General features: G+C 37.7%; 2 protein-coding genes across 4 annotated transcripts; one reads left to right on the plus strand and one right to left on the minus strand.

Annotated features, from left to right (window-relative positions):
• Window positions 1–353: 353 nt before the first annotated feature.
• Window positions 354–5,145, plus strand: LOC135466720 (FGFR1 oncogene partner 2 homolog). Of its 3 annotated transcripts, none has more exons than XM_064744370.1 (4): window positions 354–656; window positions 1,873–2,023; window positions 2,712–2,960; window positions 3,964–5,145. In XM_064744370.1, the coding sequence occupies exons 2-4, from the start codon at window positions 1,889–1,891 to the stop codon at window positions 4,309–4,311; spliced, it is 732 nt and encodes a 243-aa protein (XP_064600440.1). In that variant the 5' UTR covers window positions 354–656; window positions 1,873–1,888; the 3' UTR covers window positions 4,312–5,145. The 3 variants fall into 3 exon arrangements, with proteins under 3 accessions (XP_064600440.1, XP_064600439.1, XP_064600442.1); XM_064744369.1 differs by lacking the exon at window positions 354–656 and adding an exon at window positions 718–969; XM_064744372.1 differs by lacking the exon at window positions 354–656 and adding an exon at window positions 1,216–1,245.
• A 5,364-nt stretch (window positions 5,146–10,509) lies between these two features.
• Window positions 10,510–16,186, minus strand: LOC135468920 (ER membrane protein complex subunit 10-like). The gene is made up of 7 exons (XM_064747411.1): window positions 16,104–16,186; window positions 14,965–15,022; window positions 14,179–14,294; window positions 13,154–13,252; window positions 12,126–12,307; window positions 11,716–11,812; window positions 10,510–11,072 (listed from the first exon to the last, which is right to left on the minus strand). Exons 1-7 carry the CDS (start codon window positions 16,182–16,184, stop codon window positions 10,998–11,000), a joined length of 708 nt encoding a protein of 235 aa, XP_064603481.1. The 5' UTR covers window positions 16,185–16,186; the 3' UTR covers window positions 10,510–10,997.
• Between the last annotated feature and the right edge of the window lie 40 nt (window positions 16,187–16,226).

Consider the following 16,226-nt stretch of genomic DNA (forward strand, 5'->3'; position numbering starts at 1 on the left):
GTGAACGTAATTTACTGGAGTTTTGCTCAGTAAATGTAGATATTGGTTCATTTTGCACAGATTTTTGTTGCTGTTCCTAAATACCTATATTTTACCCTGGAAGACACCTAGGCTGGTATCTACGCCTAACCCCACAGCCGAGATTTTTTGGCTAGAAAATCTCCTAACCTCGCGCCAAAAGATATGGAAATCAACCTAACAAGACACGACCACACAACCACTCTTAAATTACAACATTAGTGATGATTTCATCAGTTATCATGTTTGTAGAATAGAAATGACAATTTGTCTGGTCAGTGGAGCGAGAAAAATTAATTCTAAGTGTTCCAGTCAAGGCTTAAGGCGTTATGTGCACATCTGCTTTGTTATCCATGTTTTCTGCCTGTGGCCTCGGATACAATCCGGATTATGGATGCACCCGATGCGTTGCACGTGCACACTGCGATTTTGAAGAGAGAAAAGTCCGCAATTTAACAGATTTCCTGCATATCACTGGCCTGAAATGGATTTAAACATGTACGAGTGATTGAAAGCATCATTTTCCATCAATCCTGAACAGAAATTGACGTGTTCTGCTGTTTTAGAGTGGATTTACTGGCCCACTTCAGTGCAAGGGCCTACCATGTTTTTTAATTCAGTGATTAACATTCAGGCAGGTAAATATCAGAAATTTTTGAAAATATACCTCAACATTTAGTTTAATTTAACTATGGACTTTCCAGACTACCAAAACAACCATTGAGTACTGAGGGAACCAGTCAGGTACGTGTTCTGTGGTGGAATATTGTCGTTACACCTGACCACTGATTTATCACTTATAGCTGTAAAGCTTCAGATTTGCTACTTATAAAGACAGGCTTTCATTTTTATTCAGTTGATGCCTGTTATGACACAGCTGTGGTACATGTTCAAACTCTCAAAGGAACTAGCCCCAGGAATCCATTGGTATCTCTCAAAAAGTTGGTGTATGTAGAGTAGCCACAACTGCTTCTCATGGTAACTTACTAATGTTTTAACGTGTATACTATTGTTGCTAGTGTCACTACAGACAGAGCTGGAATATGACCCTCTGACCTTTAGTGTATCCACTGGTGGCTATATCAACTCCTTTCTTTATAACATCTGCAATCCAAAACAGGTGTCAACGGTGGCTTTTCTATGCTGCCATTCATATGAAGGTGAAAAAGTCAGACAGACTTTGTTCCAGTTGAGTGACATCTTGGATGTGGGAAAAAAAGATTAAAGGTGGGGATTCTCCAGGTGTATTTTTCTCGCTTGATGCAGAGGCAGTTTAAGCTCCACCTAGGCTAAATTGAAAGGGTCATGTTCCTGCCTTTAACCAAGTGATATTTGTTACAATGGTCATAAGTTCCACTGTAGCTTGTACATGGGAACTCATGGCGTCTGAACTCTTTTTCTATAACATTTTTTTCATGCCACTTTTCGGTAAAATTTTGAGGATTAATGTTTTACTCTGAGACAGAACTGAAAATCTTTTTGAGGCGGTATTGCCATACTCTGCTGGTATTGAACTGTTTTAGATTTAGGAAGGCTTTCAAAATGGCAATGGAATGAGGTTAAGCAGCCTGGTACCATCAAATGGCAGCTAATGTGTTCCCAAAACTATTTGATATTTGATTTTGTTGGTATCAGTGGTTAGTTTGTCTTATTCATCCAGGAACTGGAAATGGGAAAGATGTAGGTGTGGGTGCCATGAGTGCAGAGAAATTAGGCCTGTGTTTGAGAGGGACTGAATGTCTGAATTTTGAACGAGCTGACTTATTCATCTGCACTTAACATTCTTGAGTAACATTCGTGGCAGTAACCAAATGAGTAAACCAATGATTGAAATTATGGCTTTCATGTTTTCAGACGTTCGGTATCTGACATGGCTCTGAGTATTGAACAGATATTGACAGATGCTCGTCTTCTGGTGACACGGCTGAAAGATCATGACGGCACAGCAGATAATCTCCTCACTCAAACTCAAACTTTATATCAGAGAATGGATGCCATGAAACAGGTATGTAAACGGTTCCACAGTGGGTAAAGTCGCTTACTATTTTTTAGTTTGGAGATAGAACTGAATTGTGATGTGATTGCCATCTGCAGTGCTTTATAATTTATATATATTAAATATATAATATAATTTGAGATATTGATATATAATATAAGATATAATTTGTCAGAAAAATGCACTGAACTGAACTCTGAATTTAAGTATGCACTGTAAAATTTTTGTGAGCATTGTAGTTGACCTAGAATTTCATACATGACTAAATTACTGATTTTGCTTGGTTCAGAGAGATCGCCTGGTTTGATCGTAGAAAAGTGTTTTAAAGTAGTTTGATATCCTGCACCAGAAGTCTCAGCACCAAAAGTAACTTTTTATGACCTTTATTTGCTACCCTAATTCCTAAACCTTTTCGCAGTATGAAACAGAAACTTTCAGTGTAATTTATGCAAACTTTCAATTTGATTTTTGAGACGAAACTACATTTGTTGGGTTAGCCAATTTCAGGGCTTCATAAAAAGTATAATTTTATCAGTTTACACAGAATAATGCCTTCAGAATATGCTTGAATAAACACCTTGCAAGCATGCAAAAAGGTTGAAGAATTACAGCAGTCAAAATGCACCTTTGGTGGCGAATTTTCAAGTACAATACAGTAAGTTTTGAAGTTGTAGTAAGTTGTTGCATTATGTTGTAGTATGAAGACGATATCACAGAACTGAACGAAATCGCCCGACACAGGCCCAGGTCCACATTGGTCCTAGGAATTGCTCAGGAGAACCGTCAAATCCGAGAACTTCAGCATGAGAATCGCGAGCTGCGGCTGTCTCTGGAGGAACATCAGTCTGCACTAGAGCTGATCATGAGCAAATACAGAGAGCAGATTCTCAAACTGCTGACCAGTAACAAGCTTGAACAGAGAGCTGTGCATAATGATCAAACAATGGTCAGTGAGATCACTTTTGAAAATGAACATGGTGTTGTGATTTATCTGGAATACAACATTTTTTTTCTATATTGAAGTATAATTTCCTTGAAAATTTGGTTTTTTAACCATCCTTTGCTTTTATCTCAAAGTTTTAACAACAGATAGCTGTACACAAATCTGAAGAGATAGAATCAGATATCTTTTCAGTCACAGTGGTGTCTAAATTAGTTTTTAGCTATATGCCAGCAAGGTTATATTGAGAGAGTTAAGACTTAAGAATGTTTAAGTCAAGCAAAGGAGTCACAATGATTCTGATCTCTCTTTGGGAATGTTGGGTACATCGCTTCTTTCGCTTTTTGTAATTGTTGTTTATGTAATTTGGGAAGGAAGATAACCCAGTAATTGCATGTATGAAGTAATATAGTGTGTGTGTAAATGGTTTTCTCTTCAATATGAAAGTAAAAACTTTAGTATTCGCCTCCCTTGCCCAATGAAAAAGGAGCTAGTTAATGATCCAAAGCTGTGTTTTGTAGTTTGAAGCCGATATAGCTTTCCAGACATTTATGGTACAAGCAATCAATCATGACACAGATTTATCAGTGCAGGGACCTATTCCGCAAAGCTGTTTCTGACAAGTCAAAATTTAAAAATGGGTTATGATGCTTAAGTTTGGTATGGTCATTTGAAATCCTGACACATTTGTTCTAAGATAACATTGATGAGGTGGACAAAATTTTAGTTTCAAAAGCCAAAAAACAATCTTTAACAACATATTTCAAAATCTGAAATGGATTTGTGGAAGTAACCCCATAGTTTAAGCTTTTATGATGATGGTAATAGGTTTTATTTTTATCTTTTCTTTTACTTCAGAATGGTACAGCCAGCCAAATACTTCAATTTCTTGATTTGCTAATAAGTAACTTTCTTGTCATGTAACTGGTATTAACAGCATGAAGGAATTTTCAGAAATTGTATTGCCTCTACTAAAGGCTTGGTTTATCTGTCTCTCTTGTTTGTACAGGAAGCTTGTTCTCTGATGGATAAAGTGTGTGAGATGGCTGCTGTCATGCAGAAGGCTATAAACTTAGATGAAAAACTGGATGCCAATGAAATGGAAATGTTGAGTCGGTTGAAACGAGAAAATCAAGGACTGAGAGAGTTACTCAGTATTAGTTCTTCCATAAATGGCACGCCAGCGAGTGAAAACCAGAAAAATTCAACTGCTGCCAAAACACAAACCGATGAATCTCTTGGGGAAACCAGCTCTAGCACCAAACCAACAACACCTCGAAATGATAAGACTGAAAATTCTGAACCAACTGAATCCACAGAAACCCTTAAACCAGAAAGTGGATCTGGTAGCTCCTAACACTTCCCGGATCACATGATACAGACCCACATTATGTGGACTTCCTTGCATGCACAGCGATTCTTTTCTTTTTTGATTTTGTTTGGTACTGTGACGACGTGGCGTTAACATGTTTAATATCGACAGATCTGGTCACAAAATTTACACCTTCAAAAGTCTGTCAGATAAGGGAACATTTTCACAGAAATTTGCACAGAAAATTGTCATTAAATATACATTTGTGTGTTGAAACCTCACAAGGTGAAATTTAAGAGAAGAAATCATTTCATGAACTTTTGTGAAAGTGGCACCTGTATCTGAATCTTTTCAACATCCTTCCTGCATATTTATGACCTTTCAGTTAAATATTTATTATTAAATAATAGAGAATCATATTTAATTGTACATCATCTTCATGTGATGAGAAATCCTGTTAGTATCAGTTACATTTCAATTTTAAATACAAAACTTTTGATTCTTCTGTCAATCTAAAGAAAACTTCTGATTGCCTTTTATTTTAATAAGTTTATGATTTTGTTTTTGAAGTCAATTTATTTATGATACTGAAGCCATCACAGCTGGTTTTCTGTGTGGACATATTTTGTACAGTGTGACTTGGCCGGGACCAGAGTGTATGTGACAGTGGTATTGAGTGAAGGTAGATGAATGGTATGGACGTATAAAGAAATCTCTGTACTATGCTGAAACTGTAACAATTTCAGCATGTTTGTACATACACGTACACACACTCAGTACTGAAAATATGCCAGTAACAATTTACATATCTGTCCGTACATATTAATATATGTATTTGTATACTGTGTATTTGTAGAAATAAAAGGCACTAGATTATCAGAGCTGCTTTTGAGCTGTCTGCGGAATCCGACTTGCTTTATCGGGCAGATAGGGGCTCAAAACCAGTCCGTAACACTTATGCCATATACCAGCCACCTACATATGTATAAAGGTATGAAACGGCTTTTGGCAACCACCACCATCCAGTGTTTCCAAAATTCAAGAAATAAAGCTTCCTTTTCCACTTGTCCCTACCGGGGGCTATTATGTTCTTGAATCCACCATTAGTATTTCCAAATCAGTTGAATTTTGTCCCAGTTTCAGTGTGCTAATTGAGCCCATAAAACATCGGCGGTGTCTACATGCAATTTTGCTAAGACTAGGAATTTGTCTCTATTGTGGCTATCTCCCTTTAGAAGTGAGATAACCTAGAGTAGAGTAAGATGGTGAGTGGACACCATTGATGTCTTATGGGCTTAATTAGCACATATGAGTGCAACTGGGACAAAATACTTTTTGTAAATACTACCGGTGGATTTGAGAAGATACAGGGTTCGTACACCTTAGGTATTATGAAAATTAAAGACTTTTTAAAGACTTTTAAGGCTGTCATTCTCCAAAATTAAAGACCAATTTCATCAAGTTGTTTGTAAAGATCTATTCATTTAATCGTTGTCTTACACCACACAAAGAATTTTTCACTTCTATGATGGCGACTAGTGTATTGCGGCTGGAGGAAGGCAGAGTACCCGTGGTAAACCAGCGACCTTTGGTGAGTTATACCAGCTGAACTTGTATGACTGACTCGACATATTGATGAACTGCATGCGATCTGTAATGAACTTAATGCGAACGGAAGTCACAACTTCCATGTAAAGCCATATAAATAGCAACACCGACTGCATATTGCGATCAAGGCCTCACACAGTGAAAGCATGAGAATCATGAAAATCCCTTGACACAGGTATTGAAACCACGCTCGTGCAGCCTCAGGTTGATGGACAAGCACCTATATTTGAGATAGCTACACCATCAGCGACCATACTGAATACGAAGCAAGCCAGAGAGTTAAATTGTTAAATTAACCCTCTGGCTCTCTGTTAAATTAAACACTTTTAATTGGGACAAATTCCAGCAGACACAGATTTTAATGTTGAATGAGTCAGTTAAGATAACTGAACACATTTCAAATCTCAAATGCCAATTCAGGCAAACACACATTAAGGTAACAGGCAATAAAACAAGAAGTTCAATCACACAGTACGTGTTCAGATAATGGTTTAGAGCACAGTTTTAATGAGGTCCATTAGGTCTCACTCAGTTTAGATAACTCACTAAAGTCTCTAAAATTTCAGATGCCTGTAGCCTAATTCTTAAGATTTTTCAGGATTTCCTCTATTTCTCTGTCAATATCTGTAATACTGTTGGATTTCTCCTTAGCACTTCTCCTGAGGCTGTTGGCTCTTGCCACATAGGTAATGTCCCCTGTTGCCTCTGCCCTCTCTGAAAACTCTTCTGATGACTTGTATAAACCTGCTATGTTCTGTTCGATTCTCTTTTTCTTCATTTTCAATCCCTCTAACTGGTCCATTGTTGACTTTCTTTTCTGTGCTTGTTTATGTGATTCTTTCTGTCTTTTCACATCATCTAGGTGGGCCATATACTTCTGCCTTGCACTGCCTACAGCAAGCACTAGAGGCTTTGTAAGGTTTACACCTGAAATACCACCAACTGCTGAGAGGTGATCAAGGACTATTCTCTGAGCCACGAAAGATCTTTCTTGCAAGTTGTCTGTTGCAACTTCTTTATTCACAGAGAATCCCCGCTCCACACTTGCCTGGCCATGTGACAAAATAAGAAGGCTTTTGACAACTCGCCATAACTTTTTGGCTTTGTGGGCAAGATGGTCATGCAAAAAAACATCAACTCTCTGGGTATCAAGCTTTGGATTAAATTCACTAAAGCTTGCCTCTGCCATTGGAACTTCTTGATCCAAGAACTCTTGGTACTCTCTAATCACATCATCACAATTTGACTCAATGATTTTCTTACTGTCCACCAGACACTTTAACAGTCTCTTCATCTTTGCTACACAGCCAGATTTGTCCAGAACCATCTGTCTCGGATCTAAACACTTCATGTTACGAACAAGAGTGTAACTCAATGGTGATTTGTTTTGAAGTTTCTTGACAACGCGAAGTAATGCTTCACGGTGACCCTGTTGCAGCTCAATGAGTTGACGATCTGAAATTTTCTTCTTTGAATGCAACCGCTTTACTTCATTTTCTGCTGAAAACCCAAGATCTACTGCTGATACTTCTTTCCACAGCTTTTTGTCTCTTACGTCAAGCTTAATTAGTTTAAGTGGGGTATCAATTTCTTTTAGAACATCTGCTTTGATCACTGACTGAAGCAGGCTTTTTAGCAAGTAGGAGAGGTCATCTGACATGAAGGGCAGCAGTGGTCTTTCTGCTTGATACATGGTCAGGAATGGTGTCAGCAGTTTGCTTACTGTCAGGAACATATGGATATTTGCATAAAGTAAAACATTCTGACATCCTTCCTGCACAGTTTGAAATGACTTTGTCCCAGGGTCTTTCACTTTTTTGTCTTGAACAGCCTTAACAAACATTTTCACATTGTCGAACATCTCCAATGCTCTTTCAGCAACAGGGACATTTTCCACCCACCTGTGCTTACAAAACATCAACGGAAATGTGTTGGAACCTGTCAGTTTTGAGAAGTCTTCTCGTCGTGCAGGGGAATCTTTAAACAGCCAGTACAAAGATGAAAGGAAATTGTGAACACCATTGTCAGATTTAAAGAACCCATCTTTCAGGGCACCGTGGATAACATGAAGTCCACAACTGCCAATGTTCAGAAATTTGTTTCCAGTGTCTTTTTCGACCTTGTCTTGGAGCATATCAAAAAGTTTCCAATTTACGGATGGCCCATCCATTGATACCTGTTGTAAATTTGAAAGATTCATCCTCTCAAGATCTTCACACACACTCTCAAGTAGGGCTTCAGCATTTGTATGGCCCAAGAACTGTGATCCCAGATATCTAGTGGAAACACAATTTGTGTCCCAAAATCTTACATGTAGGTCAAGCTGCTCATTCTTCGTTACCTTATTGAGGCTTTCATCGAAGCAGAGCACAAATTGTTCTTGTTTTACACGACTTTCCAACAAGGATTTGAAATGTGGAGCAAGTCCAAAACAACACAAATATGCTGTTTTCTTCTCACCACATGTAAATCGTTTCGCAATTTCACTATCTGGAAACATGGTTTTGAAAACAGCTTGAATCCCTTCGTTGGATTTGTAGGAATGGTGATGTTGTGCAGTGTGAAGCGTCCATATGATCTCTGCTTTGACAGTCTCCTCTCTCTCCACAAATGATGTTAATGTTGAGCTGATTGGTCGATCTGAAAAACATGAATTTAAAAATAATTACAACCTGTTAATGATTTTGTTTCTCTTCCATTAAAATCTGAAATATTAGATAAATACTGAAAAACAAAAAAGAGGAAGGGAACAACTATTGACAAACTTAATTTGATGGTGTCTTCCCTGAATAATACAAATTTGCTACTGTGCACAAATACAGGGCATGCAGAACCCAGAACTGTTTATAATATTAACGTATAGTTGTTATGTGAAACTGTATTATTAAGGGGGGACTACTCATGTATTTACATCAAGTTTGTCATAAGTTGTCCCCCCTGATTCGAAATATAACCAGCATGTGGCCACAGCTCAGTCTCAGCTCCCAAACATTCCGAGGCCAATAAGCTTTGGTGCATACCTGGCCCAGCCTGAGAGAAAGAAGCTGTAAAAATCTTGACATAGGTTGACCGTCAAAATCTGGACCTTTACATGCCGGCAGCTGGGGGGGGTGCCTAGCAACAAACTTTACATCTCGCCTTGTGTTTATCTGGATCTTTTTCCAACCACCCGACATATTCACTGTTTTCCAGCCATATTTCGTGGAACAAACAATAGCCAGGCATGTTTAACATTGTTAGCAAGTTCACATACTACGGCTTCCTCGATTCAAACCAATCCCGTCAGAAAACTTTCCTGAGAACCCGCGCAATTTCCGGTTTCGGAAACCAGCTTTTTCAATGACTACTTATGATGTGGTTCTGTTTCCGATATTACAATCTGCAACACTCGGCAATTTTCGTGTGAAGGGGCTCAAATGGGGTTTCTGAAATATGGTGTCTAACCGTATGATTTTCGTGGATGATTCTTAATTGTTAGCTTGTAATATTAATTACTCAGCAATAATTTTTTTCACTGGTTGCAGTTTATAATTTTTAAAGACTTTTAAAGACCCTGATCTCACTTTTATCATATTTTAAGGTTTTTAAGGCCCTTAATTAAACACAACGAATATTAAAGACTTTTGAGGAAATTAAGGCAGCGTACGAACCCTGAAGATAATAGCCTCAGGTCGGGGAAACGAGGGGAAAAGTTCGAGGTTGAAAGCTTTATTTCTATAATTTCTGAGACATGGGGTGGTGCCAGTCGAAAATCGTTTCATACCTGTACTTCTTGTATATATGTAGGAGGCTGGTATATGGCATAAGGTTTGCGGATTGGTTCCGAGCACCTATAATCTGATATAAAGCTTATCGCTATTGTATATATGTGAAATGATCTGCAGTATAACAGCATGACATGGTGGGATTTGTTGTGTACTTCTTTTCATGCAAGCAGATGGTCATGGGATATTAGTGCAAGATTGTTTGGTTCTTTGTCTCGGGAACATGTTATATTACTTGTTAGCATGATCGTTGTACATCATGATTTGCGGAATATCCTGCGAGGGTCTCTCGTCCAATGGAAATTGAAAATAAGCCATCGAGGTATAATAATCAATAATGTTGCACTTATTTGACAGCGGCCAGCATTATATTGGAAGGAAATCAAGCATAGCCCGGGGAAAACTCACAACCATCCACAGGTTGCTGGGAGACCTATTTCATTCTGCAATCTGACCCTATTTAGACTCAAGATACTGCTCTGGCTTATGTAAAGCAGAACACTTCTTCTCTTTGTGAATTTTCATCAAAATGACAGGACTTCCACATGAGCACGGGTCTATCAGATAACATGTAAATCTGGCTATAAAGCATAATCTAACCTTACATGAACTGCACAGCCACTTGCAGCAAGGATTTACTTTTACCTATAAGTTAAATGAGAGTTTTGGGAGTCCTCACCAAAACCTTAATCTATTCATACAAGTAGAATGAAAAGTCATTGCCTTACAACATAAACAGCCACGTGGCTCATTGTGTACTAATGTAGGATATTCTGGCTCACTCTAAACAATCATTGTCTTAAGACTTTTTACTTTTATTGGCATCAAAGTTGCACGTACTGAGAAACACCAGACAAAATGTGTTGTCACATCAACCAATAATTTTATTAAATGTTTATGTTTAACTATTTACAACACTTTCAAATTTCAGGGTTATGTGAATACAATTAATTTAGTGTCTAGTTTGAAATAGTTAAGTATCAAATACATGTGTATTCTTTCAGCAAAAATGTACAACGCATAACACTGCTATCGTACATATTTAAAATTTATAGTTTAACAAAAAATTCACAATATATACGTCACAAAATTATGCACATCTACAATATTTATACATATTATTATTTTTTTCCCCTTCAATCTTTGTAACCTGTATCTCTAGTTTTTCCCTCTGGAATAGATGAATATGAGCCATAGTTAATTTTGACCAATCTTGACACCTAAGCTTGACTTTTCCACATTAATTGCAATATCAATATAAAGAGCATAAATGACCTGTCCACATGGCTTTCATGTAGAAAAGAGTTGAAAAGAAAAACAACAGTAATGTACATCTAGATGTGTTCTGTTAGAGTAACATCATCTTCCTCCTGCATTCTGTTCTGTTCCAGAGGCTATAAGCATGAAGATAAACACTGGTACTATGTACATCCACTGAAACACAAAACAAAAGTGAATAATTTCTTTTTTTTTTTATCTATTTACTAATTTAACAAGTGTTTTATGCAGTACTCCAGGCCATTTCACTTTTAACACAGTGAAGATTAAGCAGACTACCTTTGACACTTTTCCTCATCTTGCTTCTACTTCAACATCACAATTGTATTTACTTTTTGAACGCCTTACTTGAGAAGAATGGCTGTGTCTGTTTTGTGGGTATGGAAAACTGTAGTAACTGGAGTGAACCATCAGCCTTTTGCAAGTAACTGACAAGCTCACGCACATGTGATATAAAGACTTCCACCCACAAAGCTGTCTAAATATATGACAACCATGCAATACTATGAAGGTCCTGCAAATAGTGTAGAATAGGGAATCATAATGATTTGGATGCATGGCATCTGTACTTGCCAACTAGACCGCAACCATTCTTGTTTCAATAATTTCTAACAAGTGAACGACAGGAAGCCATAGTGTGAAAGCAGATAACAGTACAACTATCATGGTGAGGTTGAGAATTCTGTCACAAAATGTACAAATTGCATGAAAGCTTGATTTATTGCACACAAAGGGTGTTCAATTAATGTAGATGAATTTGACTCGTCTTTCACTTTAAAAAAGGAATTCATTTACTTACATATTTAGCAAAGAAAGATCTATTATCTCCTTGGGCTCCTTTTATTTTTTCCTGCTCTTCCTTCTTCATTTTTTCTATGTAGTTTTGAGTATCTGGCCTGTTAACATTAACAAACGTGGAATGTCATAGCCAAGTTTGGGGCAAAATATTCGTGATTCATTTGCAAATTACATACATTGTATCAAATTTGAAGACAAAATTATGGCAGAAAAAAAATTTGTAAATATTTTAACACATTCAAACAAAAAAATAACACTTATATTCTTGCAATCTATCAAAAGTTTTTAAAGTAAGCTGACACAATAAAACAGGCCTCACAAAAGGCTTGGTAATATTTGGCCTTTCCTGAGAAAATGATGTTCTTCTTATTTTATCCCAAAATTTGAAAGCATGGACACATTTATACATACGTAGGTCCATTCACAGGCTGTACTATTTCCACAGTACTGTTGAACTGCTCCAGTCCACTATCATTGACCGCTTGACCAGTGCACAGACCAGGGTAAGTTACCATGGATACCCCTAATATCTCCCCTGCCTGATCAACGTTAATGGTCAAGTGGTCAGACAGCCGAGATTCAAAAAGTGCACACTGAAAGGAGAACATTTAAAAATATAAGTAATCTATGGTAAATGACTTGAAATTTAAAAAATGCATTCTTAGAAGCAAATATGTGTCATTAAATATTACCTTTGGTGCTGAGACTTACATTGTTCAAGTAGGATATCATAGTACATGTACTTTCTGGGCTTGTATTATAAAGCCACTTACAACTTGAGTCATAAATTTCAAGCACTTTAAAAACCAAACCCAGAAAAAGAAATAACTGGAATTGTGTTAAGTACGTGTACATTATTCTGCAGTAAAAAATCAGTGTCCAAACTCCATACTACCTAGTGCAAAACACTTTTACTGTTTTAAGGGGTTTGATAAATAAGGGCTCCAGAAACAAAACAAAAGCAGTTGACAGTAATGTTTGTTTATTTGATTGTTGTCTTGCGCCGTCTCAAGAATATTTTAGTTATATGACGGCGGTAAGCATTAAGGAGGGAGAAAATAGGGAAGTGCTCATGGAGAAAGCCATGAGCATCCTCAGGTTGCTGGTAGACCGTTCCACTTACGGCCGAAGGAGAAGCCAGCATGAGCTGGACTTTTACTCACCGTGACTGCATTGGTGAGAGGCTCCTGGGCCGCGCCTCACTGGCATGCTAACCACCTTGACCACTGAGGCCCTCAGAAATGTTTAAATTCATTATCCGCATTTAATGCATGCACTACAAATTATAGGTTGCCTATCAAAGTGGGGAAAGCTAAAATGCAGTATTTTATGGAAACTCAGAAAATGCAACCTCCTGTTTCATGCATTTGAATAACTACATGCCGTATAAAAGAATGGGAAACATCTGTACCAATAAATAAGCCTAGACTAACACTCACAGCTTTTGTTGCTGTAGACACATGTTGTATTGAAAGTGAAGGATCTGGTTTTCTCAGTGGAATCCGGATTCTGTACAAGCCGTTTTTACTCACTGAATCCTGTAAGAAAAATGCATTTGCATGTACAATATATATTAAAGTTTTGCAATTTAAGCACAATGCTCAAGTTCAGGTATTTGTCAGGGCCAAACCTCAGAGTCTTAATGTGATCTGATGTGACCTTCAATATAGATTTATCCATTTGCTTTGATTTTCAGCATTACTTCAGACATCAGACACCAGATCCAAGTGTCAGTATGATCTCTTTGGATCTATGATCTATGTACCTGCAGCATTTTCTTGTGACTAGCTGATGATTTTGGCCAGATATTATCACCAGGCTGATCTTTTGGGTTTTCATGGAATACATAATACAACATATACAAGTATATGAAGAGTAACATAGCAACCATGTAAGAAAATCAATAATGCATGCATCAGTCTATGTTTCACTGGTGTTTTATGCCGTACTCAAGAATATTTCACTTATATGACAGCGGCCAGCCTTGTGATGGGAGGAAACCCAGCAGAACCTGCGGAAAACCCACGACCATGTTGCTGACAGACCTTCCCACAATGGCAGTAGAGGAAGCCAGCATGAGATAGACTTGAATTCACATCAACTGCATTGGTGAGGAGGGCTCCTGGGTCATTGCACCATGCTGGCAAAAGCTTAAAAGATTTGTTCATAATATCAGAGTTAGTAGGATAAATTTCAGTTGCTATATATTTCCTCATCAAAATTTTTAACAAATGACATACCAAAGAAAGCATGTATTTCTGTTTGAAATTCTGATGATGAGGAGTCACAGAAAAAGATTACTAGTATCATGCCCATTGACGAGTATTAACATACATGTAGATGTAATGACTAATCCCAGGCTTTAATCAGGTTGGACAGCAGAATCAGGTGTTACACTTGAACACCTAACTGTTGCTTAGTGACCAATAATGAACAAACAAAACTACACATATCAATAACATACCCGTAATCTAGACCTTTCTTCTGAAGACAGACTGACTGGTTTGGAAAACTGTGCTCTGCCTCCTTTCAAAGACTTCACTGTCACTGAGCCACGCTTTGTGAATTCTGGGTTGGGTCCTAGAACATGAAATCACTTATTTACATGTACTATAAAATCACTAACAACAAAGACTGAATCCAGGTTTCCTATTTAATACAATAGTGAAATATGTTAACACTGAATGATGATACCCTTCAACTGATTGCTAAACCTGGCATGTTTACATTTATACTAAGGAGCAGGAAACTGGGAAAGTTGGTGATTGTGGGTCCATTTCCAAAGTCTTAAGACCATTAATCTTCCACAAAAATGTTGTCTAAGTCTGTACTTGTGTATCACACATAACAAACTTTGTCAGTAACTTTCCAAAGTTCTTGATGAAAAAAATCACAATCAATTAATACCATGCCATACAAATCAATGTTTTTTTTTTTTAATGACCACAATTCTGCATGTAACACTGAATCTTAACTGACCATTAATGCTTATTATTATTTTCATCATTGTCGTGTCTGGAGTTGGTGCAGTACATAATGGAAAATCTTCCGGCTGTGTACATTATTTAAAAAGGTCATTCAGATGACAGTATTATCCTGTAACAACTGTTTTGATATCAACGTAAGTTAAAGTACATGTAAATCACCACTAAACTATCCCCTAAAAAAGTAAGTCTGAAGACTTTCTTTAGCAACTTTTGAAAGTGTTAAACTTAGGCATGAACATCTAAATTAGTAAATTCTACTGTACCCAGATCAAAGGAGTGCTCTACGGTGAAAGTTGTAACTCCTTCAAATTCATCGTCTACCTGAAAACAAAAAGATTTTTTTACTATTGTTAATTTGTTCAAATATGCAATATATCCAGCCAACATACAATTTGGATAGAGGTGGATAGAATATGGCTGTCTTCCAGCAAAGTACATATGTTCTTCTGAAGTTCTAGCAGGAGGAGGTTTGCATCACATCACTTGCACATTGTAGAGTTGTTTGGATGATTTATGTTTTCATGTGAATTTTGCAGGTCTTGTGAGCTTTTTGTTGACCTGATGCATATATTAAGGGCAGTAAACTCATTTAAACCTGGAAGATGTGTCTAGAGCTCTGTATAACCAATACTACCATTTAAGTCACAGAACCTACAGGTTTCCTCCGTGTTGACAGTAATGTTACCATTTCAGTCACAGAACCTACAGGTTTCCTCCGTGTTGACAGTAATGTCTACCCCTAATTCCCATGGCAAGAAACCTTCATAAAGTGGTCACTACAAGCTAGTCTCTGCCATCTTTCAAATGCGTTTGATCCCTGGTATGTTCTGTGCATGGCACGACATTCTCCTTTATTTTTTTACGTCTGGGGGAAAACATGGCAGGTATAACACCAGCTCAGTTCTACAACCTTGCGGATACTGGATTACATGAAGCTTATCCCATCATGTTTTTTCTGTTTCATGGTCACCTTTGTGTAGTTCATCAATCACAAATCCTGCGCTTAAAGGCCTCTTCGCCCCCGCCCCCCAAGCCCATCCCACCCCACCCAACCTCATCAACACTTTCTGACAGTGACACTAGCGCTGTTGCTGACGTGATTGACACGACGCAGTCTTTAAATTAAGATTTCAACAACGAAACGTCTTCCTCCTGTCAAGTAGTCTTATGAAATGCACAATGTGGGTTTACACGACTAGTCCCACATAAAATTTGACGCCTCGTTGAGTCTAGACCGATCATTTCAATGCAGTTTTCAGTAGGTCTATTTACAAAAACGGAATTCGATGTGGATCGCAATTTAATCGAAAAGAATTCTGAATACTGGAAAAATAGCAACAATTTCCTCCCTTGCAATACATTGCTTAACCATTACAGCGTCAATCACATGAAACATACTAACCAAAACATCCGCGGATATTGATAAAAAAGACAAAATCAACAGACAACAAACACCGACTTCCACTCGCACGTGGGCTGCCATGTTGTTTGACACAGAGCATTGTGGGAAAAAAACTACCAATGA

Source organism: Liolophura sinensis, chromosome 6, assembly GCF_032854445.1.
Source record: "Liolophura sinensis isolate JHLJ2023 chromosome 6, CUHK_Ljap_v2, whole genome shotgun sequence".
NCBI classification, from domain to species: domain Eukaryota; kingdom Metazoa; phylum Mollusca; class Polyplacophora; order Chitonida; family Chitonidae; genus Liolophura; species Liolophura sinensis.